At 53.3% G+C, this 27,616-nt stretch overlaps 1 protein-coding gene across 1 annotated transcript in view; it reads right to left on the reverse strand.

The window, feature by feature from the left end:
* The window catches only part of NRG2 (neuregulin 2), a 258,744-nt gene that overhangs the window by 17,197 nt on the left and 213,931 nt on the right, over positions 1 to 27,616 (reverse strand). The window contains exons 5-6 of the mRNA XM_054389078.1: positions 16,926 to 17,046; positions 6,729 to 6,787 (exon numbers count right to left, since the gene is read on the reverse strand). Of these exons, the coding sequence (XP_054245053.1) occupies positions 6,729 to 6,787; positions 16,926 to 17,046 (180 nt within the window). The remainder of the gene's footprint in view (positions 1 to 6,728; positions 6,788 to 16,925; positions 17,047 to 27,616) is intronic.

Consider the following 27,616-nt stretch of genomic DNA (forward strand, 5'->3'; position numbering starts at 1 on the left):
AGAGAAAGGAAAGGACTAAAATTCAGATCTAGAGCATCCCAGAAGAGCTTGAAGTGGTACATTTGTCCCTCTGCTTGCAGGGACACTGGACCTTGGTGTGAGGACCAAGCACCCAACCCTCACCTGGCACTTTTACATGTCAGAAGGGTCACTTTTACTCCTCCAGCTGCAGCCCACTGACTTCAGAGTAAATGGGACCAATCCCTCAGAAAACCAAGACACCTCTCATCCAATAAACCTGCACTGCTCTGCTCCCAGACTGGCTGAGAGAACAGGTGGGAACAGGCAGCAGCATGACACGTGCTGCAAGAAGAAACAGTTTGTGGTTTCTGGCTGGAGAGGCTCTCTGAAAGGACTCTCCTTGCAAAGATGGGAAGACCCAGAGGTCCAGTCTACAGGAAATAAGATAGGGCAACAATCATGGAATCACAGAGTGTTAGGGGTTAGAAGGGCCCTCCAGAGATCATCCAATCCAACCCCCTGCAAAGGACCAGGGCAGGTCACACAGGAACACATCCAGGGAAGTTTTGAAGCTCTCCAGAGAAGGAGACTCCACAGCCTCTCTGGGCAGCCTGCTCCAGGGCTCTGTCACCCTCAAAGGGACAAAGTTTTTCTCATTGTGAGATGGAATTTACATCCATTGCCCTTTGTCTCATGTTGAGACTATGACACAGATCACACCAGGTGTGATCACACCCAGCGTGCTGGGGATGCTCAGGTGGTCCTCCTGCTTGTCATCTGTTGGAAGGAATCTTTTATGCCTGTGCAAGGGAAATAGCAGGCAATGAAGCTGGGGAAGGGTCTGGAGAAGAGGGCTGGGGAGGAGCAGCTGAGGGAGCTGGGGGTGTTTAGTGTGGAGAAGAGGAGGCTGAGGGAGACCTCATTGCTCTCTACAGCTCCTGAGAGGAGGCTGCAGTCACGTGGGGGTTGGGCTCCCTAGTCTCAGGTGAGAGAAGGAGAAGCAATGTCCTAAAATTGTGCCAGGGGAGGCTTAGGTTGGAGATGAGAGTCCCCGTGCCTGGAGGTGTTCCAGAACCTTGTGGCCATGGCACTTGGGGCTATGGTTCAGTGGCCATGGTGGTGTTAGGCTGAAAGTTGAACTTGGTGATCTTAAAGGCTTTATCCAACCAAAACGCTTCTGTGGTTCTATGATTCTATCCTGCTCCACAGCAAATCACTCAGGAGCCAGCCCCAGCACACTGACTGTTGGTGTCTCCAGTTAGGGAGCCCTGGGAGACACAGTAAACTGGGAACCCAGGATATGCCTTGTGATCAGTATCCACTGCAAGCAGAGCTGAGCAGAGCTGACAGTCTGTGACTGCCAGGCTGATTGCTCAGCTCCAGCTGTTCTCTTCCTTGTTTCCAGATGACCACACTGTGCACCCTGCAGCAAAAGTGGCTGTCCTCCCCTTCAGGAAGCGTTTGGAGAAGAAAGCAGAAGAGGAAGTCTGCTTTCCCCACAGCCAGCAGAAGATGCTGCTTTGTGCTGCCCAAGCACAGCAGTGGGAAGGCTCCAGCTATGAATTAAAAGTTGGCTTTTAAAGGAACCAAAAAGGAAATCTAGGGTAGAAATGGAGATTGTGCAGGATGGCATTGCAGGTGCATGCCAGCCCTGTGCCAGGATGCTTACAGGCAGGCTATAGGCTTCAGCTTTAAAAAGGTCACAAAGCAGCCAGTAAGAATATTTCCCTGCACCAGAAGATGAGTAGCAGCATATTTGTCCTCCAGACCAGTGACAATCATCTGGGGAGATGAATATATAACAAAGGTAAGAGGAGATTGCAAACCCCACAGACAAGAGACAAGTAGGAGCATCAAACTGCATCCCAAAGTCCTAAACTGTTCCATAAATCACAGGAGGAAAGAATCCAAATGTGCAGACTTCAGCGAGGTGAAAATGTTACTGCTCTTGATGGTTAACCTTCACTCTCTCAGGCCCACCAGGAGTGAAGCAGCTGCCAACATGTTCTACAAAACCTTTACAAGGAGCCAGCCTGAAGGCTGGCAATTATTAGCCACCTTCCAGCAGGGCTTGAGAGAGACCTGAAAAAGTTTCTGTAGAAAGAGCTAGATCCTAATCTGATGTAGGAGAGGCAAACTAGGAAGCAGGGGCCAGAGAAGTTTAACAACAAAAAGTATCTTCAAAGGAAGGCTAATTCTGGACATGCTTCTTTCCCTTGGAAAGAGCTGCAAGGCACAGTTGTGCCTATGGAGCAGGAGTCAGGAGGCAGCTGACTACTGGGTGAGCCTCCAGTACCCACTAGAAGCTCTCAAAAGACTTTTAGTCCCTCTTGTGATATTGGTGAACTCTCACCCATGTGTGAGAGCAGAGATGAGGACTGGCTGCAAGGGCAGAACAGTGCCTGGGTGCTGATGCCATGGCTTCCTTCAGACTGAGGGGTTCAGCTTCTGTTGTCAGCACTGCATGGGCAGCCAGACAGAGACAGCTGCCACCTCTGACCCTGCAGAGGGCTCTGGTGAGACAGCCAAGCCTGAGGCTTTGTACTCACCACCTTCACCCTGCAGATGAGACTTCTCCTTCGGATGGCAGTACCAGGGTTCAGCTACCCAAAGGCTCTCTGCAGTGACTGTGAGGGGAGGCTGTGGTATGAACCTGGGCTCAACTTCTGACACAGATGTCTGAAAACACGTCTGAGGGGCTGGCTGCACTGCTGCTGCAAAGAGGGGGCAAGGAGGAGAGGGCTCAGAAGCTAAGTGCATGACATGGACTCAGACTGCCAGCATGGCAGGTTACTCCCTGTCTGCAATATTAATGACATCTGCAATCATTAATTGTATGGAGACAGAGAAACATGAAGACTTTGATGTGAAAAACATTTTAAGGTGATTTAATTACCCACAGAAATAATTCTCTGTTTTCCACAGTAATTGCAGACAATTGCTGTCCCCTCTCTTCAGCAGTTCTCCATCAGGCTAAACTGAAGCTGCTTTAGAGGTCCCTTTCCTGCCCCTCATTTAGATTGTACATCTTCTGTAAGGTTTTCCTCTCACAGATCAGTTGAAGCCCAGACAATTGCTGATTTCCTGACCTTGTGACCCCTCAGCCCTTTCCCTCTGTGTGGCTGGGGGAGTGTGCACAGGGAACAGATGAGATCAGTGACATGTCATCCAGACAGAAGGGACCTAACCAGGCTTCAGTCAACACATCTGCAGCCAGGGCATCTTTTTCTTCTCAGATGTGTCCCTCTCAATTATTTGAATCTCAGGGACTGTGCAGTGTATTGCTCTGTCCTCTCTCCTTCCATCCCTCTTCTGCTAGGTTTTCTGATGTGGTCAGTGCCACACTGTGTGACCTGTGACAAACACCAGGAGGCTTTTGAGCCTTCCCCTGTGCTGAGTGGACATGGGATGGTCTCAAAGACCCTCACCTGTGTTGTGCCACTCAGCAGGTTGTCATCTGGCTGCTGGCAGCCAACTGTTTGCACACCCCCAGCCCCTGCTGCACCAACCAAAGCTGCTGTCTGAGCTCTCCCTCGTGGTGTGAGCCGTGCTGGAATGCAGCCCAGCAGGGTGGCCTGGGCTAAGGCAGGCTCAGCCCTGGGGCAGGCTGAGAGAGGTGCCACAGCTCTGCCCAGGAGTGGCAGCTTGCTGGGCTGAAGCAGTGGTGCCTGTTGGCACTCTGTATCCATTTTCTCAGAGCAGCAGCAGCTCCAGCAGGCTTTGCCTCTCTGCCTTCCAGTATCTCAACACAATTTCCATTGCATTTGCATTGCACTGCAAGCAGAATTAAAGGAGAACTCCTGACAAGCAGATTGGTAACAGCTGTTGAGATACCTGCTCAAGTTCTGCTGTGGCAAATTGCTACCACAAGCAGTTGCCATTCACCCAGGCCTACAGGCTGTGCCAGGGCAGGCTGGGAGATCTCCAGGCTAGTCTAATAATTTAACTTTTAGTGAGTTCCCCTGTACCAATCTATTAGAAAACAGCAGCAGTGTGAGTGCTGACATAGAAAAAAAACCTCCCTCTGTAACACTTTCTCTTCATTTGCAAGCAGTGAGGTGTACAAAGAGCATGTCTGTCAGTGGGCACTTGGTCCTGTGCTTGTAACAGCAACAGGGAGAGAAATCACAGCAGAAAGCCTACCTAAACAGATTCTTGTCTTCATAACTGCACTCATCTAGCAGGGATTTGGGGCAGTCAGAGAAAAACAAAGCTCCAGGTCCACCTGCCAATTAGACAAAGACAGCCTGAACCCCTAGAGAAGATGGGGAGCTCTACCTGAGACGAATCTCAGCCAGGGCTTCAAATGCTGAGACAGGAAGCTGCTCCCAGCAGGAAGATGCACAGCATCTGGCACCACAGTGGGCTGCTGCTCCATCCCTGGCCCACACTCAGCAAAGTATCTGCCACATCTTTTCTGAACAGCATCTTCAGCTGAGCTCAGTCTGCAGAGGCTGTGGCTGAGCCCTGGGATGCACCTCCCTCAGAGTCAGTTATGCTGGAATACAGAATCATGTTGATGGGAAAGACTTTGAAGATCTGGCCCTGAAATCCTAAAATACCCCAAGTGCATTTAAAAAGCAGCAGCGTGGGTGTCATTATTTACTATTTAAGTATCTGTCAAGTGCTGGCAGTGTTCTCAAAACATGAATCAGGACAGAGCTATTTTCTCTGTGCTGGAAATGCCTGAACCTCATTTAATCTGTTTCAGCTTTTGACCTGCCAGAACCCATACAGGACGGAGCACAGAGTGGATTACAGAGCAACAACAGCTTCGCCTGTGCCCCAATTATTGATTAAAGCACAAAGCAGGCGTTTGCAGAGCCCACACTCAAGGGAAATGCCTTCCCAATGGGGAACAACAGCGAGCTCAGGGCAGGCTTCTCTGCTGATACAAACACTGCCCAGCTGGGACCCAAAAGTGAAAAGAGCTCTGAACACACATGAATCATCTCCTGAGCTGATCCTTATCTACGTTTAGACAGGTAATTGGGATTGTTAAACTGCTTTTGACTTCTTATGCTGTGGTTAGAGCAGTACTGAGGTAAGGAAATGTACCTGTGTTGGTTTCAAAGCTGGCAGTGCTCCTCTGACACATGAGTGAAATGTGGCTGGATCCATGCCCATAACAAGCTGTGTTCTGCAGGCTGGGGAAGGAGCAGGCACTGTTTGCTCTTGTTCTGAAAAGGCATTTTCCTGACACTAAACTTCTTTCCACCTCTGGCTTGGTTTGGCAGCATGGCAGCAATGACATTGAAGCCTGTTGGATATCCCTGATGAAACAGGCTACGAATCAACCTCATCCACTGCTGTCTGCAGCTGGGGTCCCCAGCATCATGGGCTTAAAAGTGTGCATCAGGACTTTGCAAAGACCCAACCAGAACTTGCTGGTTCCTCCCTTCCAACAAGGCTGCCTTGGATGCTGCAGCTGGTGGAGGTTCCAGCTTTGGAAGGCAGTTTGGCACAAAAGGCAATGTAAAAGCATTGAACTGTTCCCAGGGCCTCCCAAAGCCCTTCAGTTTCTGTCTGTGTGCTCCAGAGCAGGGGGGCTCCTGCCAGCACGTGCCAGCTGTTAGCACATGCTACTGAGGCCCCCGGCAATGGCAGGGCAGGAGGAGAGCTGCGGGATTGCTCGCAGAGCCATGGGTACTGGCAGTCAAGGAGTCATCACCGAGACCTTTCTCCTCTGGTTTCTGCTAATTAAAGCCTCTTTTGCGGCTCTTTCTTAAAAAGCCTCTTTAACACTACCGTTGGTGGAGGTCCAAAGGGCAAGCACTGAGGCAGGATGGCTCACGCAGACAGTCACCACTGCCAGATTCCTGCACTGTAACTGTGCTTCCCTTCAGGTCCTTACACAGACCAGGATCCCGCTGATGGTGGGGCACTGTTTGAATATGGGCCTGGAAAAATTATCTGCCCTGAACAAAATGAGCCAAGAGAGGCAGCTTGGGAGACCTACAGCCTGTAGAAACTGAAAAGGTAGGAATTGGGAAGCAGTGAGTGCACAGGCTCTAGGGTATTCACACCCACTGGTCCCTGTAGTTAGATACAGTCTCACTGCTGGACTCTCTGACCCCTAGGAGACAACTCTGCAGCCAGCACACAGTCTGAGATGCCCAGCCAGCGGATTTAGCCTGTATCCTGCCTGGCACTGAGGCATGAGAAGCCCTGAGACAGTGGCAGCTACCACTGTGACCTCTGGGGCTCCAGGAGTGCATGTGTGCCCTGTCCCCTTCCTCTGGGTGCTCTTCAGGACCTGCCTTCACGCCAGCCTCCAGCCACCTCACCTGAGGATTAGCTTCTGGAGACAGAAACTCAGCTCAGGGGAAATGCCCTTGCAGCCCTTGCTGTAATCTGCTGGGTTGGGATGGAGGGACTCAGGCGACCGCCTGCGAGAGCCACGGGGGAGCATCCACCTCTCACACTGCACAGCATGGTCCACCTTGAGGCCAGCAGACACAGCTGGGCACACAGACTGTTCTCACACAGCACACCACAGAACCTTGTGCCTTGTTTGCATTTTGCATGGAAAGAGCAAGCCCCACTCAGTTCAACCAGCAAGGAAAGCAGAACCCATTGCACCAAACGGGCAGGGAGTGAAAGCCCAGGTTCTCCTCTTGGGCACAGCTACAGCTCCTCTTAGGGCCAAGAGGAGCTGGGAGTGCACAAGACAGGAAGAAGGCTCTGAGAGAACAGAAGAACCTGCTTTAAGGACATGACACAGAGCTACAGTAACCAGGGAGAGAGAGAAGTAGAAAGAGACATACTGGAGAAGCTGACCATTGCGAAATGCTGACACCGGTCTCCTGTGAATTCGATTGGACACCTACCGGAAGAGAGAAAACCAGAAAGAGAGAAACAAGATAGCAAAATGACACCAAACAGAGCAAGCTGAGGCCCCTCCTGATCCCTGCCATGTCTCCTGGCCTCCTGCTCTCAGCCTTCACCCTTACCTGCAGCCCTAAGCCCTAGCCCAAAGCTGACAGCGAGAGCCATCCCTGCCTAGCGCACTCTAGGTCCACGCTGTGCCTGGCAGGGTTTAGGCAGTGTGGTGCCCGGCAGGTGCTAAGCAGTGTGGTGCATGTTGTGTCTTCACACATACTTTGCTTAGGGTCTGGCATGTACAATCGCAAAGGCAGTTTCTCCAAACACCTCTGTCCGAAGAATCCATTTGGACATCTGGAGGGGAAAAGGGGAGAAATCACAGAACACGTCTGGCACTGCTCTCCAGGCTAAGGGCAGATATCAAAAGTGCATTGTGAGGAATGGCTACACCCAAGGCTCTCTGTGTGCTTTGCCTCCTGGCTTTGCTGTAACCAGGACCTGCACCAGCAGCCTTCCAGTTCTGGCTTTGCCCTGGATCTTCAAGCAGCCACTCAAACCCCTCCTGCCTTTCTCTGCCTGCCTTCTTCCTTCTCACCTGCTTGAAGCTCCAGCTGGCAGCAAGACTGAGGTGGGCTGGATGCTAATTTCAGAGGCTCTGCTTGGAGCTGCTATCTCGACAGGCTTGGCAAGAGGCAGCAGAGAGCGTTGAGCAGCTGCTCAGGCGACAGTGAGGGTTGTGTATGAAAGCACCTTCCGGCTGCTGCCCAGCAGCGCCCCGGGGCTGCTTCTGGGAGGAGGTGACGCTGCGGTGACAGAGAAAGCAGGGACAGAGCCTCTGCATGCGCAGAGAGAGTGGGAGAGAGGAGAAAGCTGCTCCAAACAGGTGTCACAGCTGCCCAGCTGCCAGCATCTCTCAGGCTCTCCTGACCAATGCTGTGTGGTGGCCTGGGCTGTGCCAGCTTGAGGGTCATTGCACTGGCATGGTGCTGCAGCGCTAGGGATGGCACCCTGTGGACAAGGGCCAGCAGGCATATGCACCAGCTCCTAAGGAAGCTGCCCTGAGCAGCTCCCAGGTTGAGCCAGGCTTGGGGAGCACAGGGCAGGGGTGCAGGGGGAGCTGCATGGCTACACACGGTGTCTGGTGGCACACCAAGGCAGCAATGGGAGCTCAGCTGTGGGTAGTCAGAGGCTTCTCTCTAGGCTCTTATCCTTCTCCCTCTCTTCACATCCTTTCTTCTGGCCTCCTTGGGCAGTCCCTCAAAGTTATTCTTAGTTCTCTTGGAAGTCTCAGCTCTTACCTACCTGTCCCACAGCTCACTCCCTCCCCAGCTGGTCTCTCCCTGCTCTGGCCCCAGGAGGCTTTTCTCATGACAGCCAGCACATTCACCTCTGCTCTCCAGCCTCCCAGAGTGGGGCTGGAGGGCTGCACCTCGCACACATCAGCCCTTCCTCACTCTCAGCTGCCACCCACAAGACCACACTGCCCCTCAAGCCTTCAGCAGGCCCCAGCTGGTCACCAGAGAAGGGACTGAAAAACAGCCTTAGCAGAAGGAGGTAGGGCAGAGCCTGAGCTCCCTCCCAGTCCCCTGGTAAGCAAGCAGCCAGAGCAGGCTGGGCACAGAGGCAAGTGACTCATCCCAGCCTGTGCCTGTGATGGGGTGGGGCAGGCCTAGGGCCATGCCCATGTCCAGGTGTCATGCCCTCACTGTCAGCCCCCACGGGCAATGTAGATCTGCCCTCTCGTGCTTCCCAAAGGTATGCTCAGCCTACTCCTGGGCTGCAGGCACAGCAGAGGGGATGAGGAAGAGATGGTTTGATGGTTGGCAGCTCAGTTGTGTGCTGTGGCTGGAGGGCTGTGGCAGCATTTATGCTTCTTGTCAGGTTTCTGTTTAGATGACACATTACAGATCTGCAACTCCAGTGGCAAGGAAAGAGAGTCAAGAAGAGAGATGAATTCCTGCTTCCCTCTCCTTGCTGATGGGAACAAACAGGGAGATTTCAGCAAGGGTTTAATTCCCTTGGGAGGAATATGTGGCCATTAGAGACCAGAAGCTCTGGGTTTGGATGGTTCTCCCTCATCATGGACATGCACTGATCTTAGCAGGTAGGCACCACAAGCTGTGAGGGAGATCTCAGCAGCCACATCAGCTGTGTAGACCAAGGTCACATCAGCCCATCTGTCAGGCCTGTAAGGAAACAGAATTCTCTGAGCTGGAGGGCTCCTAGCCAAGTGGGAGAGCTGAGATTCAGCTGAAGATCTGGGGAAGGACTTGAGGAGGCACCAGGTGGCTGGGCACAAGGCAGGACACGGAGTAAAGCTCTCCCAGCTGTGGCAGTGGAGGTGGCTGGTTCCATTTGCCCAGTGCACAGATGTCTAATCCCTCCCTGGAGACCTTCAGTGGCACTCCACTAGCACGTGGAGGCTTTTGCTGGCCCTTGCCACAGCCCCTGTGTGACAGCCTGCAGGGGCTACAGAGGGAGCCTGAGTCTGAGTGCTAGATGCTGGATGCCTGCAGGGGACCAGCAGATCCAGCAGGATCCGAGGAAAAGACACAGCCAATAAAAGGCTGCACAAGCTCTCCATTCCAGCTGATGCCCCCACAGCTCCAACACTGTCATCATTCCCCTAAAGAAGGCATCTCCCAGTTCTCCAAGGCAGGGCCCCTCCTGTTCCTCTCATAGAGGAAAGCACTGGAAGCACCCTGCACGACTGCCTGGATGCTTGCTGGGTTTCTCTGCAGTTTTGGTAGGTCTGCCCCAAGCACTCTCACTGCGCCTCACCAAGCCTGTTTTCTGTGCTCCACAGCATCTGGTTTCAGAGACCTGTGGTAACACCTCTGTGCAGGAGTGTGCTGGGCTGTTTGTGCATCCCAGATCACTTGGGGAGACCTTCAGGGCTTCACTGAACTCCTTGTTCATAGGCTTGAGTTTCTCGCTGCACAAGTCACGGCTGACACTGGAAACCTGACTCCCTGGTCAGGCAAACGTCTTTGAAAGGTTCCTTCTTTTTCTCACTCTTGGATATTCGTCTCTGAGTACAGAACCAGACAGGTCTGTCCATACCAAGAAGCCCAGCCAGCTCCCAAGGAAACCCCAGCCCATGGTGTGGCTGTTGACCTCCTCTGTGATGAAGCAGAGGAAGGTGAAGCTGGAAAATGAAGATGTGCTGTTGGCAACCAAAGAGCACAAACCTGAGGCAACTGGGTGCTGACAGCTCACAAGGACAGCCCTAGGGAAGCATGGACTGGTAGAAAGCTTTGAGAAATGGCACTGGGGTCTGAAAAAGGCTTCCAGAACAGCAGCTGTCTTCTCAGTTGTCTTTGAGGTTTATCCATTAGCACTGGCAGAGTCCTGAACTTATTCACAGAGTCTTCAAGGCTATCCAGTTTAGCCTGCAATGTGCTACCCATTTGTCTGGGATCTGGGATGTCAGCTCAAGGGAATGAAGCAAGGCCTCAAGGGAATGAAGCAATGAAGCAGATGTCCTACCCACCTCAAGGAGCAAAAACCATCTCAGGGATGTATCCACAAGAACTCAGCCAAGGTGGACACTTCAGTGTGGCTGAAGTTGCAGGCTGTGATGGAAAGATTCAAATTACCTGAAAACTGGTGGAAGGAGATAAACAGCCAGAGAAAGAAACTGGGAAGAAGTGAAAAAGAAAAGAGGAAAGTGTGAAAGAAGCTTTGATGCCATGGCAGCTACCACACAGACCATCCTCAGATGTCTGCAGTCAGCCTGCTGTGGGTGGCAGAAGAGCTCTCTAGACAGCAGGCAGCAGCTGACTGTCTTCCCTGTATCTAGGACGGCTCAGGCTTTTCATCTCCAGTCACTGCTGCATCAGCACTGACAACAGGGACAGAAAAGAGGCCCTCATGAACACGAGCACCTTCTGTCACCTCCAAGCTAGCACACAAATTGCCAACACTCTGCTGCTCGGCTACCCCTGGCTCTGCATCCCTCATGCTGGCAGCCGCAGTGACAGCTTGCAGGTGGAAGCTTGCAGGGCTGATGGCTCCTTTCTGTTTAGCTGCCTTATACTGCTAGGCTGCTGAAGGTGATCTGTGGCTGCAGATAGGACTTCTAGGAAATATATTCCCAGTGTGCATGCCACAGGAGTCCCCAGTCTGGGCAGGAAGAGCAATGGAAAGCATCAGTCCAGTCTACATCTGCTGCCTTAGTAAGGGCTTCTGGGCAGCTCTTCTTCAGTGGCCAAGCACATGGCCTGAGGGATACACCTCAAAGATAAGGCTCACTAAGGTCAACAGCCATGAGATGGTCTTTGACCAGAGTGTTCTTCTCCTGCACTCCCTTCAGCCTAGTCAAGAGGTGGGTGGCCAGCCCAGCAGAACAGAGTCCCTCTTCCTTTGGAAGGCTCCTGCAAGCACTACAGATGGCCTGGGGCTTGCTGCTCCACTCACTGCTGTCACAGAGCCCCAACACAGCTCTCCTCAAAGGTCAAGGGAAGCAGACAAGGCTGTGTCTGTAGGAATGGTCTTGGGGAAGCAAAAGGTTACATTAGACTCTTGCAGTCAGTACCTTGTCCCCTCTCTAGGCTGTGTGGAGAAGCCCCAAGGCTGCCCTTGCTTATCGCCATCCCTCTGTTTCTAACCACCTCTATGAGATGGAAAAAAAACCAGCCCTGGCACACCTGGAAACCTGCTGCTTGCAGATGCCATTGACAAAAACTGGTCAGAGATTCTTCTGTCTGGATTCTGTGTTGCTGGAAAACCTCCAGGCCTCTCAGTTTTGAGGGATTCCTTAACACTTTTCTTTTCTTTTTTAACCCCATTTCAAAAGCACCCCCAAAGTTTTGCTCTTGGGTTCAGGATGAATTGCAATGAATATTTACATGGTAAAAAAAAATAATGCAGTAAGATGGTCACCAAATAAAGCATCTCAGGAAGCACAAACCAGAATGGTTTGACTGATCCCTTTTAGTGTTGTTTGAGGGGAGCTCGTTTATGAAAATGGAGAATTGTTGACCTTTTGCCCTGTATCAGGGCAGAACAATAATTGTTGCTAATTATTATTAATTAATGACATCATTGTCATCATGTTTCTGCTGGAAGCAAAGAACTCTTTCTGCCCAGCTGTTGGTGTAAATCTTGCCAGAGTTGGCAGAGTTCCTTTGCTCCCTCAGGTCTTAATTAAAGTTTGCTAAATTGGGCAGCTCTCCTAAGGAGTTCTGTAGTGCAGGAGGAGGTGGAGGAGCAGGAGCTTCAAAGTGACAGAGGAAGGAGAAGCTGAAGCAGAAGGACACAATGCACTGAGGAAAGCAAATGGAGACATATTCAGCCACGTTGCCTGTCTGTGCGAAGGGATGGGAAAGAAGAGAGTTCTGTCATTGTCCCCTCAGCAGCCCCAGGGGATCAGGCTCTGCAGAGCCACAAAAGCCTGGGCTCCACCAAGCCACTGATGGGAAGAAAAGAAAGCAAATAGAATAAATGCAGAGGCCTTATCCAGAGCAGCTAATCAGGGTATGTTTGCTGTAGAGTCCTAACCACAGGGCCAACCACTTCTGGGGTCAGTAAAGACAGCAGCAGAGCTCCAGCTGAGCTGTGGGGGCTCAGCAGGATCTGCGCCGTTGTCTTCTCTGAGCCTCACCTTTGCTTCCACGCTGGTGGTTCTCAAGGGTCTGCTACAAGTGGACCCACTGAACGGGGTGCACAGGCACTGGAACCTGACCACATCCCCCAAGATACAGAGCATGTAGCCCCCAATGGACAAGTCTTGGCTGGCTCAGGAGAGCTGCAGCAGGCTGTGGAGGTTTTCAACCCCAGCTCACTGCCGCCAGCTCTTCATTTCTGGGACATTGCAACACTTCCCCCGGGAAATGCTCACACAGCCATAGCAAAGTGACATCCCCATGCCTGTGTGATGTGCAGCTCCTGCTGAGCAGCTCAGCAGAGCCCAGGAATGGCTCTGGTTAGCTGCTGGCACCACAGGCAGCTGAGCCAAGGGAGGGACATGGCCATGCAGCATCAGCCTGACGCTGATCTCTGACTGCTGCTCTGGAAGAGCAGAGGGCAGCTGGCAACGTGGCCTCCAGAAGGACCTTTCCCCTTTCCTGGGAAAAACTGCAGGGAACAATATCCATGGAGGAGGCAGACAAACAGGCTCCCAGGCACTGAAGGTGTCCTGTTGGAAGTTGGTGTTCTGCATACTTCAGCTAGCTTCAAAATGCCTTCAGCTAGCTTCAAAATGCCTTCAGCTTTTCTCCTTTGTTTTGGGTTTTGTTCCCTCCATCACTCTCACTTTCTGTCTGAGGTCCTCCAGGCCTCTGTCCTCACTCCCATAACACTTAGCCCAAACACAGAGTCTGTTCATCTCTCAGCATCTGCAAATTCTTCAGCCTGACTCTTGCAAGCACAGATCCAACATGGGGCTGGGGGGGCACTTCAGGTCTTCTGATCCCATGCACTTCAGGAAGAACCTGGCCCAAGGCATCAGCCACTTGGATTACATCAAGCACACAACAGAGGCAAGAAGCACTCCCAAGTGGGCAGAGCTGAGACTTGGCTTTGATTCTTTCTTTGGCTGGGAAGACCCCAACTGTAGGCAACATGAGCCAAGACCTAACCAGAAAAAGAGGATTTTTGCTATCAAGCTCACACTAACACGAGCCCATGGGGCATGGCACCCAGCAACGAAAGATTAGAGCAGCCCCAAACTGCTCTAAGTAGTGCCAAGAGCCCAACTGGGGCAGAGCCAAGATCAGAGGCTGCTAACCCTCCCAAGAGCCACAATCAGCTGGGCACAACAACCTGAGTCATTCCTCTGTGTGTGTGGCTCAGGCATTTCATGGGTTTATGCTGAATGTTTGCAGAGTGTCTGAGGCACATCAGGCTTCTGCTCAGCCATCCAGCTTCCAGGTGGTTGCTTTGCAGAGTCCGCAGAGCTTCACGGATTGGTTCCTGCTCAGGTTTCATTTGCCACTAGCACGTGGAGAATTTAATTTGCATTAAGGACAAAACCCTGCAAGCACACAATCCGAAAAAGACAGTTTCTGGAGCAGCTCCAAGTCAGTTCTGGGCTCTTCCTTGGTCCAAGATCTAGCTGAAGTGTGTTGTAAAGGGATGGAGGAGGCAGGTTTGCAGTCAAATGGTTGTGCCTCAGAATTTAAAAGGTCAAGAGACAAACATTTCTGGGAAACCTGGTAAAAAATGGTGAAAAAGGCCAGCTGCCAGTTTAGGAGATGTCTGTAACAAATCAAGTAGGAGCCACTTCAGGAGAAGAGAACCCATCTGCTCTTTTTGCTCCAGAGTGACAGGGGAAGGTCTACAAGGAAGGATCTCCTCTGCCTGTGGACAGCTGCAAACAATGACACCCACTGCAGGAGGCTGATGACAGGGTGGTGCAGGTACAGAACAGGGACAGTAAAATTCTGCTTTCTGACAGTTGGAAAGGCTGGGACCAGCACGTCACGTTGGTGCTGTAGTGCTTGGGAACATCACACAGGTGCTGTGGTGCTTGGGAATATCACATTGGTGATGTGGTGCTCTTGTTTGAGCTCCAAGAGGTTGTGTGCAGAAGGACCACAGGCCTCCACCTTGGCATGGCGTGGTTGGAGGCCCAAGGCTGGCTCCCATGTTATAGAGTTCAGAAATGCAGGTCAAAGCCTGCACCCTTGTCTCCTCTAGTTTCTCCTCTGAGCTGGTGCCATGGTGTCACAGATCACAGCAGCAGATTTCCTGTCTTGGTGCAGTGAGGAAGCTGTGGAAGGCGTTGGGCTGGTTTGCAGGCAGGCAAATCTGCAGTGGGTTCATCCACCACCAGCCCTCCCCAGGAGTCATCCATGGGGCTGGGAAGGCCATTGGATGGGTAACAATTTCAGATGCTTCTGCATTCCCCAACAAACTCACACCACTCCAAAAGCTGGGATTCCTTCCCTCCAGTTCATGATTTCCTGATAGAAACACCTCAGGAGAATGGACACCCAGGGATCTCCTCCAGCAGTAAGATCAGAGGTGCTGTGTGGAAGGCTCCTGGGGCTCCTGGGGTTCTCTTACCACAAACCTGCTGCTTCCTGCAGTGCAGACCTTCAAAGCACTTCCTTTTGCAGCCCTTCCATACACACCTGGGCTGAGCAATTGGTGCCTTGGGACTTGTCAGCAAATGAAATCATTTTACCAGCTGCAAGGCAGGGCTGAAGGCTTTTAAATGCTATGAAATAATGAGGTCTGCTTCGTGCAGCACAGAAAATCTTAATGGAAGGCATCACTGAGCCTCCCCTCTGTTCAGCAGCTATCAGAGCAGCTTGGTTTGAAGGGAGGCTGACTCTTGCAGGGCTGCAACTCCTCTGATAGATCTGTCTGCTGAAGGCACTTGCTAACTGCTGGGCTGTGTCCTGCATCAGAACTGGAGCCTCACCATTACAGCTGCCTGTGGCAGGAGTTCAGAGAGCTCTTGGTGCCATTAGCATGGATCCATCTTCAAAAGGCTTGATCTGGATCCAAGTTCTTCCAGTTCTTCCCAAAAGAAACAGCCTTGAGGTCTCTGATTTTTGCACCACCACACTGCTTACAGACACAGATATTATTTCAGAGACTCCTCCAGGCTTCAAGAGTTGAGGGCTCCCCAGCATGGAAAAATGGGAGCTGCTGGGGCCTCCTGGGAATACAGCTACACCAGGACAGTGGCTGTGACCTTGAGTCATTGGCTTCTCCCCATGTTTCCTGTGGGGAACACTGGCAAGATTAATTCATAGTGCCATCAAGAAGCCAGTGGCAGAGACGATTACCCTAAAGCACAGCTCTGTGGGGTACAAGAGCTGCTCTCACTTCATGCACAAGGAAAATGTGGAGGACCACAGCATCTGGCTGCTGTCCTACTCAGCTCTTCTCATGCCTGAAGGAGCAAGTTTGGTAGCACAGGAAGCTGCTGCTCATCCCATGGCCTTCCCACCACAGCTGATCCTGCACTGGGAAGTGAGAGCCCTGGAGCTCAGCAGAAGGCACTTCCACGTGGTCTCTGCTGCTGCTGTGCCAAACCCAAGGAGTGCTGGTAGAAAGGAGGAGTTGTACTAAGGGTAATCCAGCTCACAGCCCCTCCAGGAGAGGTGATGGCTCTGTTCAGATGTGTCCTTCAAGACCTGAGGAGCTGAAGTGCCTCGTGAGCATCACAGCACACAATGGCAGTGGTACCAGGCTGGCATCCACAGATGTCCAAATACCTTTGGCTGTGCATCTCCATGCAGAGATCACAGAGAGAGAAAACAGCCAGCTCTGAGCTGCTGCAGGCTGGGCACAATGAGGTCTGCGTCCCCAGGCGAGCTCAGAAGCTGAGTGCCTCTGCTCAGCCAACACAGAGCCAAGCTGTCACCTGATGGTGACTCCAGAGGAGCCCAGGGGCAGGCACAGGTGAGCTTTGGGCACCCACAGCTCCAGCACAGGCACTCAGGTTGTGCTTTCCATTCACAGGCCTCACTAGGCTGGAAGGGGCAGCTGTGGGGTGCTGCTGTGGGGTGCTGCTGTGCTTTCTGACTGTGCCAGGTTTGAACCAAAGGTGGGAAGCTCTCCCACACCATTCCACACCCCTCAGGCTGTGCAGCCCCACTGTAACCTCCCCAGCAAGTGTCATTTTAAGCAGAACTTTCTCCTGGGGGATTTTTGAAGGTTTTAGCATCTCAAGGGGAGAAATAAACACAAAGGGGCGTGGAGTGGTGAACAGCTGCATGCTAAACCCACCTCTGAGCCCATCAGGTGGAACAGGGGAAGTAAGAGGCAGGTCCACCCTCCAGCCACAGAGGAGGGAGATAGCTGTGCCTCCCTGCTTGGAGGGGAGGACACATCAGTGTGGGAGCTTGGGGCTCTGAGCTTGTTCAGGGAGAGCAAAGGGACCCAACCTTCCCTGAAGCTGCAGAGGAGAAAGGGAAAAGAGGGAAAGGAAACAGCCAGGACAAAGATATCCTCAGAGGAAGAGTCAGGCAGAGGGACCAGTGGCACTCACACATGAAAGAAAATATGAAGCCTCCTCTCTCCCACCCCCTCCCCTCTAATCTCCATTTCTGAACCTGCCCAGCTCAGACTGCACTTTCCAAGAGCATTCCAGAGCCACCCCTCTGCTGGCAGTTGCCCAGAGGCCTCCTCTCCCCCAGCCAAGTGGTTTCCATGCTGACACAAGAGCTCCACTCACTTACTTGCAAGAGAGCTGGTTGATGCCCTCGATGTAGTAGCACACCCCCCCATTCACACAGTAGGACTTGGCGGTCTCGTTGCACTTCCTGGCGTGCCCAGACCAGGAGGAGAGAGTTGTGGTTACTGCAAGGGAAGAACAAGACACAGAGAAAGGATGGATTGTTAGTGTCTCTGCTGGGCAAGGCTCTTTGCTGAGGTGATTTTTGTTTGCCAAAGTGGAAAAAAAAAAACCAAACAACCCAACAAACCCAAACTCAGAGCAACAAACTCAGCCTGTGCCTTCAGAGCCACCTGCACCTCCCCAGGACCTGGGCTTGTGGCTTGACCTTTCCTTTCCCAGCAGAAGTGTCTGAGAAGTCAAGGAAGTGCCTTCCTCTGAGCAGGCAGCATGTCAGGACAGGACCCTCTTTCTGACAAGCTGTAGGGAAAACGACTCCTTCCCCACCTCTCCTTGCCCTCCCCTTACAGGAAGGAGTTCAGGAGGAACCTGTGCTACAGTCACACAGTCATGGTGCAAGCTGCTGAGGCCTGAGCTGCAGCATGGTGCTGGCCAAGACCCAGAGCCACTTCAGGGAGCATTTCACTGCTCCCTGTCTCCAGGAGGTGATATGTTCCCAGAGGCACAACGCTAAAGTTGCCTTACTGTTCCCAGAACAGGTTCAGTACAGGCAAGAACAGCTCCACCTCACCACCACCACCACCACCTCCCTGCCCCCTGCCACTATTTCTGAGCATTTCTCTGTTATGCCCCAAGACCAAGCAGCAGTTCAGCAGTAGAAGCCTGGCAGCTTCACTCAGTGCCAAGAGGGAGGCAGCCAGCATGACTCAAGCTTCCTGGGATACAGAGGCTGTTCCAGATTCAAATTTCTTTCTGGAGAAAAGCTTTCTATCTGTGTAAGGCTGCAGGCAAAACTGATGGCACTCTGCAGAATGCCCCTCAGCTCCTGCCTCTCAATCACACAATCACAGAGCTGTGGGGGTGGGAAGAGAGCTTTGGAGGTCATTTAGTGCAACCCCCCCTACCTGACCAGGTTCACCTATAGCAGGTTGCACAGGACTCAGACAAACTCACAGCCCAGAGAGTCTCTCTGGGCAAGACAAAAGCTTCTAGGAAGGGAAGAACCTTTTACTAGAGCAACTGCCCTGGGTTCCCAAAGCAGACCAGCTCTGGGGAGTGCAGACTCACCTCCATGGGACAGAAAGAAGGGCTCTAAAGCATCTGCTGCTCCCAGCTGGGTGCTTCATCTCATGAGACAGTCCCCTGCCTGGGCTACCCACTTTGCTTACCCCTGGCACAGTTCCATCTCCAGCAGTGTGGCTGCTGCCTACATTCCATCCCCTTTCACTCTGGACCCAAGGCCTCTGAGGAGATGCATTCCTCCACCCTGTTTGCCAGAGCATGAAGGAACCTCATGGAGTTCAGTGGCTTCAGTCTCCAAGCATGAGCACCTCACTGACACAGGGCTTGGAGGAAGAAGGCTGGAACCAGAGCCCCAGGCAAGAGCCAGTCCAAACCATGGGGGAAGCAGCAAGGCCTGACAGAGCCTGCCCCATAGGGGCTGCTCCTCAGTTCTCCAACACCCCCTGTGCCTATCCTGCCCCTGCAGCAGGCTGAGAGGCTGCCCTGGGTTCCTGCCCTGGGTGCCTGCCCCTGCCTATGGCTGCAGCCCAGCTTTGTTCTCACGCTGCGGCTCCAGCCCAGAGCCTGCCAGGCCCAGCCAGGCTCCCACTGGCAAAGAAGGGCTCCCAGCACCCTCTAAAGCCTCTCACATGTGGGTGATGCTTGGCAGCCAAACAAGCTTGTTCTGGCTCTTGCTTTTGGGGCTGTCTCTGGTGGTATGGGGCCCAAGAGTCCCTGACTGAGGAGCTTGCATCTGGGGCTGAGGGCAGCAGGAGTAGCCATGGTGCCACCTACACACAGCTCAAGGCAGAGCTTGAACCAATGCAGCCTCCAACCTGTGTCCTCTGCTTCCATAGGGAAGCCAACACCTTGCACTGCCTGCACACAGAACCACAGAGGCACAGAACCACAGAATCACAGCATCACAGAATGCACCCAGTGGGCAGAGCCCTCCAAGCTCATCCACTCCAACCTTCCACCCAGCACTGCAGGCTCAACATCAAACCATGTCCCTAAGCACCAGGCCCACAGCTGCTGCAACACTCTCAGGGATGGTGACTCCAGCACTGCCCTGGGCAGCCTCTTCCACTGTCTGAGGTTGTGGCAGTTTAGGCTGGGTGCCCCCTGCCACTGCCACATGAGATACACCTCTGGTGTCCTGGGTGCCCACCCAATAGGAGTGGACACAGGAAACGGCGTAATTCTACCCATAAATCCTGCGCCCTATAAATCCATCTGCAGAGTCATTCTCCTCCTCTTTCTTCCCTCTCTGCTCCCATGGGAGATGCTCTCTCTTATTGGGTAATGCCGGGGGAGTATCCTCAAGGCCTCTTAGGCCTGTCTAGGCCTAATGCCAGGAGGAGAATGGGGGAGGGGGCAGTCTCAGACCTGGCCAGCCTGAGACTTGCCTAGCAGTGGGAGGGGGAAGAAAGAGCCATGGGGGTTTGGGTTTACCCTCAGGTGGGGAGAAGGGAAGGATTGGGAAGCTTTGGGAATTCTGTGAGGGGTTCTGTATGCTTTTGGGATATTCTTGGCACTATCCTTTGTAGTCTTTTGTAGCTTCACCAATTGCTTTTCCATTTAAACTTTCCATCACTCTCCAATCCATTTGTGTGAGTGTCATTCTTTTGTCCCTTTCGGGGCAAGAGATGTTCTGTCTGGCCTCAAACCAGCACAGAGATCCCATCCAGGGCAGAAAGATTCCCTGAGATCCAGCCTGAGCCTCCCCTGCTGCAGCTTGGAACCATTTCCTCTGCTCCTGTCTCTTGCCACCAAGGAGCAGAGGCTGTCCCCTCCTCACCCCAACCTCCCTTCAGGGAGCTGTAGAGAGCAAGGAGGTCTCCAGGTTTGGGGTAGAGTGGCTGGATACTGCCTGGTGAAAAAGAACCCTAGAGAGTGTTGTTGTCCTCTATCCCAGGGGCTCCAGGCCCTTCTCCAGCCTCTCTGCCCTGCTCTGGACAGGCTCCAGCCCCTCAATGTCCTTCCTGCAGTGAGGGCCCAGAGCTGCGCACAGCACTCGAGCTGTGGCCTCCCTGGTGCTGAGCACAGGGGGATGGTCACCTCCTGTCCCTGCTGCCCACCCTGCTTCTGACCCAAGCCAGGAGGCCTTTGGCTTTCTTGGCCCCCTGGGCGCTGCTGGCTCATGGTCAGTGACTGCCATCCAACACCTCCAGGTCCCTCTCCAAGCTGCAGCTTTCCAGCCACACATCCCCAGGTCTGTATCTTTCCATGGGGTTGTTGTGACCCAGGTGCAGGACCTGGCACTTGGCCCTTGTTAAACACCAAGCACAACTATTCTGTGCTCTTGTCTCTGGGGCTGTGTTTTCCCAGCCAGCCCAGGCAGAGCAAGTTGTTCCAAAGTGCTCTCCCAGCCATGGCAGCAAAGACTGGAAGTGCAGCTAGCCCTGGGGCAGTACTGAGCTGCTGCTCTCCTAGGGCACACTGGGCAGCTGTTAGCCAAGGGTGCAGAGCAGAGGACACCCAGCAGTCTGTGCTGGAGTTTAGAGGAGACCATCCTTTGAGCAAGCCACCAAAAAAGCCCTTCAATCAAATATGAAAACTTTCAAACTCTGTAGGGAAATTCAGGAGTCTAGGCAAGATTAATGGGAATTAGAAGCCAAAATCATCACCTCTGGGTGCTGATTGACAGCCACCTGAACATGAGCCAGCAGTGTGCTCAGGTGGCCAATGGCATCCTGGCTTGGATCAGGAATAATGTGGCCAGCAGGACAGGACAGTGATGATGCTCCTGTACCCAGCACTGGTGAGGCTGCACCTCAAATCCTGGGTTCAGTTCTGGGTTCCTCACTCCAAGAAGGACATTGAGGGCTGGAGCCCCCCAGAGAAGGGTAACAGAACTGGGGAAGCGTCTGGAGAACAGGTCTGGGGAGGAGCAGCTGAGGGAGCTGGGGGTGGTTAGTGTGGAGCAGAGGAGGCTGAGGGAGACCTCATTGCTCTCTACAGCTCCTGAGAGGAGGCTGCAGTCAGGTGGGGGTTGGGCTCTGCTCCCTAGTCTCAGGTGAGAGAAGGAGAGGCAATGTCCTGAAATTGTGCCAGGGGAGGCTTAGGTTGGAGAGGAGGAAAAATTTCTTTGGTGCAGGAGTGGTCAGGGCTTGGCACAGGCTGCCCAGGGAGGTGGTGGAGTCCCCATGCCTGGAAGGCTTCCAGACCCCTGTGGCCATGGCACTTGGGGCCATGCTTTGGTGGCCATGGTGGGGTTGGGTTGCTGGTTGGAACTGATGATCTCAAAGAACTTTTCCAACCCAAACCACTCTCTGATTCTCTGATTCTGTGCCTGCTTTGTGCAGGGTTTCCACAGGTCCTGTGTGACACAAGAGGACATTCTCTGGACAGGACTTCCTGGGAGGCCAAAGTACCAAAAGGATGTTGCAAGCTGGGCTGCTGCATACGACCTTTGCTTGCCCTCTGCCTGCCCTGAGTTAACACCTTGCTGTCTGATCCCAGGCCTTGCTGATCTGCCCCCACCTGCTGATGCTGAGCAGCTCTGCAAACCCTGCACCGTGCTGGGGCAGGGCAGGAGGCACTGCTTCAGGGGCTTAGAACCTCCATGGTGAGCTGGTGCAGATGCAGCTCTGGCTTTAATGGTTTTGCTGACCTCAACCCTCACATCTCAGTAACTTAAGTCCTCTGGAGCCCTCCTTCTGTTTAAATGCAAAGCACTGAGGAGGAGCAAAGAGATGCCCAGAAGAGCTGTGCTGTCTAAATCCAGGAGTGCAGTCCTGGCCCTTTGTTCTGCACCTGAGCTTGATGGGCACGGGGCAGGGCTGGGCAGGGCTGGGCAGGGCTGGGCAGAGAGGGCAAGGCTGAGTTGGCAACCTTTGCTCAGAGCCTTGGTCTCATTTCTCTTCTTGTCCTGGCCCTTGTTGATTTCTCTGCAGCACTTGGTGGGTGGTGTTTGGGGTCCCTCTGGACCTCTGGCACTGCAGCAGCTGGGCATGGCACTTTGGGACATAGTTTACTCAGGCTGATGGCTGGAATCCATGATCTTTGAGGTCTTCTCCAAGCTTTATCAGTCTAGCACAAGAGCAGTCAGCAGAGCTGTGCCTGCCAGAGCAATGCCTGCCTGAGCATGTCTCCTGGAAGCATTTTGTTGAAGTTATCTTTTCAATCCTATTGTCTGGAAGTTCCATGGCTTTTCTCCCAAAGAAGCACAAAGTGGTTTAAAACTAAATCACAGAACTGTATCAGCAGGGTCAATTAGCAGCACAGATGCAGCAGAGACTACAAAAAGAGACCATCAGCTCCATTCCCTGTTGAGAAGTGTCATGAAATGGAGGCCCTTCTAAGCCTATAAACTGAGCAGCACTGCTCAGCCAGAGCTCTCTCTTGCCTCTAACAGTGGCCAGGAGGCAATGCCTATGGAAGATCAGCATCAGCATGCAAAGATCATTTTCTTCTGGCCAGCTAGGATGAGCAGCTCAGAGACAGCCTGTGCCAGATGAGAGTCCTCACACTGAACAGACTCTGGTGCACTTTTGGTTGCTGTTTGAAAAAATCTGAGCTTCAAAATGCAGAAGGTTTGTGACAAGAGCTGCAGTGTCCTGCACACAGTGTGCAAAGACATCTCTCTTTACTTCTTATCCTGCCCCTTCCTGCCTCTTCTATTAGAAGAAATCATCATCACCCTCCTCATTCCCCCTGTGTGACCAAGGCATCTCCTTGCCTGGCTGGAGCACCATAGAATCACAGAATTGTCAGGGCTGGAAGGGACCTCAAAGATCAGCCAGTTCCAACCCCCTCCCATGGGCAGGGACACTTCACACCAGAGCAGGTTGCTCACAGCCACATCCAGCCTGGCTGCAAAAACCTCCAGGGATGAGGCTTCCACCACCTCCCTGGGCAACCTGTGCCAGTCTCTCACCACCCTCATGGGGAAGAACTTCTTCCTGATGTCTAATCAAACTCTCCCCTCCTCTAGCTTGGATCCTTTCCCCCCAGTCCTATCACCGCTCAGCACCCTCAAAAGTCCCTCCCCAGCTTTCTTGGAGCCCCCTTCAGATCCTGGAAGGCCACAAGAAGGTCTCCTGGGAGCCTTCTCCTCTCCAGACTGCACAACCCCAACTCTCAGTCTGTCTCCAGAGCAGAGCAGCTCCAGCCCTCTGCTCCTCCTCATGGCCCTTCTCTGGACACTTTCCAGCACCTCCAGATCCTTCCTGTCCTAGGGGAACTCCAGAACTGGACACAGTGCTCCAGATGGAGTCTTAGTGGCTTCTCATACAGAGGCTGACTGAGCTGCAGCCTGGTTTTGTGTCATCCCTTTGCAGATGGCAGCAGCATCCTGCTCAGTATTTCTGTCACCCTGCTTTGCTCTCTTGGCCATAATTCCTAATGTTTGCTTTCAGTTCTGATGTACTGAATACAGAAGTTTATATATTACAGCCCAAAAATCTCACTCTGTGGTAACACTGAGTCCAGAGCCTCTGGAGGTGCCTGATTGCTCTGGGATGTTGCTGCAGCTGGGACTTCATGGTCATGAAGGCCAACCATGTCCTGAGCTGCATCAAAAGAACTGTGGCCAGAAGCACAGGGAGGGGATTCTGCCCCTCTGCTCAGCTCAGACCCCACCTGCAGCACTGCCTCCAGTTCTGGGGCCCCCAGCACAAGAAGGACCTGGAGCTGCTGGAGAGGGTCCAGAGGAGGCCACCAAGATGATCAGAGGCTGCAGAACCTCCCCTGTGGGGACAGGCTGAGAGAGTTGGGGTTGTTCAGCCTGGAGAAGAGAAGGCTCCAGGGGGACCTCAGAGCAGCCTTCCAGTACCTGAAGGGGCTCCAGGAGAGCTGGGGAGGGACTTTGGACAAGGGCTGGGAGTGCCAGGATGAGGGACAATGGCTTTGAGCTGGGAGAGGAGAGACTGAGACTGGAGAGGAGGAAGAAATTGTTGAGAGTGAGGCTGGGGAGACACTGGCACAGGTTGCTCGGGGAGGCTGTGGCTGCCTCCTCCCTGGAGGTGTTCAGGACCAGGCTGGATGAGGCCTTGAGCAAGCTGGGCTGGTGGGAGGTACCCTGCCCATGGCAGGGGGTTGGAGCTGGATGAGCTTTGAGGTCCCTTCCAACGCAACCCCTTTTGTGACTCTATGAGGACAGTAGCTGCAACTCATCTGGCAGCAAGGACAGAGACACTGCCAGGTCAGGGAGTAGCTCTGGGGGGTGACAGAGGGAAGCAAAACATCTTGCTTAGAAAATGTTCTCTGTGTCTGGATTGCAGTGTGGCTCCTTTCCACACTATGGGGTTGCAGGGCACAAACAAGAACCTTGAAGTGTGAGGCCAAGGGAGACTTCAATGGTTTTCTACCAGCCTAGAAGAATAATTCCCAGATTCACCAAGGACTCCTTTTCCTTGCTTCACCGTTAGCTGCATTGTGCCAGCAGCCTGGGCCACTGCAAACACCTCACCAAGGACCTTCCTGCTGCTGGGTCACCTGCAGCTCAGTGAGCAGTGCTGCTGCAGTGAGCTTCCTGTGCTTTCTCTGCAGCTTCTCCTGTTCATTCACCTCTGCTCCTAGCACCACTCAGCTGTGCCTCCTGATGCAGAAATCACAGAACCACACAATGGTCTGGGCTAGAAGGGACCTCCAGAGCTCATCCAGTCCAACCCCCTGCACTCAGCAGGGACATCCTCCACTGGATCAGGTTGCCCACAGCCCTGTCCAGCCTCACCTTGAATAGCTCCAGGGATGGGACCTCAACCACCTCCCTGGGCAACCTGTTGCAGTGTTCCAGCAGCCTCCTGGTGCAGAACTTGTTCTTCACATCCAACCTCAATCTGCTCTGCTCTAGTCTGAAGCCATTGCCCCTGGTCCTGTCCCTGCAGGCCTTTGGGAACAGTCCCTCTGCAACCTTCTTGTATCCCCTTCAGGTACTGGAAGGCTGCTGTTAGTACCTGAAGGGGACCTACAAGAAGGATGGAGACTTCCCACAGTTATTTTACCTGAAATGTCACACAGGACCAGGCAGATTTTGCTCCCTGTTGGCTGGTGTGATTCATTCACCACAACTGTATCTAACCCAAATGTTTGGAAAACTGTCACATTGCTGAGATAAAGGAGATCTGAATGAGCTAGGGAACAGTTTTGGATGCTAGCTGCAGTCTGGGTGGAAAGGGGCACTGGGAAGTGATGAGCAGCTCTGTGCAGTAGCCATTTACCTCCCAAAGTGTCTCAAAGGGACATGGTTTAATGGCCATGGTGGTCTTAGTTCAACAGGTGGACTTCATGATCTTGGAGGTCTGTTCTATGAATTAAGAGCAGGAAAGAGTGAGTGTGCATTGGACAAGCAGCAGCACAGAAGGGGCATAAGCAAGGTGCCACTGAGGCAAATAGGCAAGATGTTCCCAGAGTTCCTGCCAGCTGGAAGGAGGCCTGGAACAGCTCACCCACCAGCCAGCCAGACCTCCTGGTCACAGAATCACAGAGCCACAGCATGTAAGGGGCTGGAAGGGACCTCCAAAGCTCCAAAGTCCAACCCCCCTGCCAGAGCAGGAGCACCTGGAGCAGATCACACAGGAACACATCCAGGTGGATTTTGAAAATAACCCCCCTGGGCAGCCTGTTCCAGGGCTCTGTCACCCTCACAGGGAAAAAAGTTTTTCTCCTGTTCCCATGGAACTTCCTCTGCCTCAGCTTCCACCACTACCGCTTGTGTTGGCACTGGGCATCACCCAGCAGAGCCTGGCTCCAGCCTCTGGGCACTCCCCCTGCACATCTTTATCCCCAGCAATGAGGTCACCTCTCAGGCTCCTCCTCTCCAGGCTACAGAGCCCTCAGCTCCCTCAGGCTCTCCTCACAAGGAAGATCTTCCACTCCCCTAATCATCTTTGTGGCTCTGTGCTGGACTTTCTCAAGCAGTTCTCTGAGGTCCTTTGGAACTGAGTGGCCCAGAACTGGACACAACATTCCTGATCAGTAAGTCTGCAGATGACACCAAGCTGGGGGCAGAAGTCAATCTGTTAGAGGGTAGGAAGGCTCTGCAGAGGGACCTTGCCAGGCTGGATGGATGGGCAGAGGCCAATGGAAGGAGATTTAGTCTGAGTGCCATGTCCTACATTTTGGCCACAACAACCTCATGCAGTGCTACAGACTGGGCACAGAGTGGCTGGAGAGCAGCCAGGCAGAAAGGGACCTGGGGGTGCTGATTTGCAGCAGCTGAACATGAGCCAGCAGTGTGCCCAGGTGGCCAAGAAGGCCAATGGCATCCTGGCCTGCATCAGGAACAGTAGCCAGCAGGAGCAGGGAAGTCATTCTGCCCTGTACTCAGCACTGCTCAGGACACACCTTGAGTCCTGTGTCCAGTTCTGGGCTCCTCAATTCAAGAGAGATGTTGAGGGACTGGAAGGTGTCCAGAGAAGGGCAACGAAGCTGGGGAGGGGTCTGGAGCACAGCCCTGTGAGGAGAGGCTGAGGGAGCTGGGGGTGTTCTGCCTGGAGAAGAGGAGGCTCAGGGGTGACCTCATTGCTGTCTACAGCTACCTGAAGGGAGGTTGGAGCCAGGTGGGGGTTGGGCTCTTCTCCCAGGCAACCAGCACCAGAACAGAGGACACAGTCTCAAGTTGTACAGGGGAAGTTTAGGCTGAGCTTAGCAAGAAGTTCTTAATAGACAGAGAGATTGCCCTTTGGAATGGGCTGCCCAGGGAGGGGGTGGGGTAGGTGTCCCTGGAGGTGTTCAAGAAGAGCCTGGATGAGGCACTTGGTGCCATGGTCTGGTTGGTTAGTCAGGGTTGGGTGATGGGTTGGACTTGATCCACCTGCCTGATTCTGTGAGATATGGCCTCAGCAGGGCAGAGTAGAGGGGCAGGAGAACCTCTCTGACCTACTAACCACAGCCCTTCTAATCCACCCCAGGATGTCCCTGGGCTTGGCCACAAGGGCACATTGCCCAAGTGCTAAGAGTACTTGGCCTCAGGCTAAGGACCAAGCAGAATGGAACAGGGAGGTGAGGACTGGGAAAACAGTGCTGTGGAGGCTCTGAAGCCAGGTTCCCTGTTGCTGTCCCAGTCATTGAAGACAGCCCAGCAGAAACAGGAGAGCTTCAGAGCACTGTAGCCGTCCAAGTGTCTGCGTGGCACCGTACACCTGGGAGATTCAGGACTTACACCAGTGACAGGGCAACAGGGAGCAGAGCCAGGGGTGCTGGCAGAGCCAGGTGGACTTCCCTTGATGCAAGCCACCCCCTCAGGAAGGCCATTAATGACTGTGAGGGATCTTACACAACTCTGCCACGCACCTCAGCCATGCTCTGCAGCAGCTCCCCTGCTGAGAGCTCTGCTGACATCCCTCCCCTGGAAAGAGTTAATCCATGCAGCTTGGCCCAGAAATGATGGCTAATTTTTCCACAAACTCCAGCTACTGTTCAGGAGAGCAGGCAGACAGCGAGGGCTGGGCTGCTGCCTTTTTTTCCCTGTGTAAGTGACTGTGGCTGTTGTGTTGGCAGAGTGCAGCCACTTGGTTCTCTCAATATTTGGATGTGTGGCCAGACAGATGAGCTCAGCTGCTGCAGAGTGTACACAAAAGGCCTACTCTGTATATGCCTCCTGTACCCACTGACAAAACACAGAGT

Source organism: Indicator indicator, chromosome 18 (genome assembly GCF_027791375.1).
Source record: "Indicator indicator isolate 239-I01 chromosome 18, UM_Iind_1.1, whole genome shotgun sequence".
Taxonomy (NCBI): Eukaryota; Metazoa; Chordata; class Aves; order Piciformes; family Indicatoridae; genus Indicator; species Indicator indicator.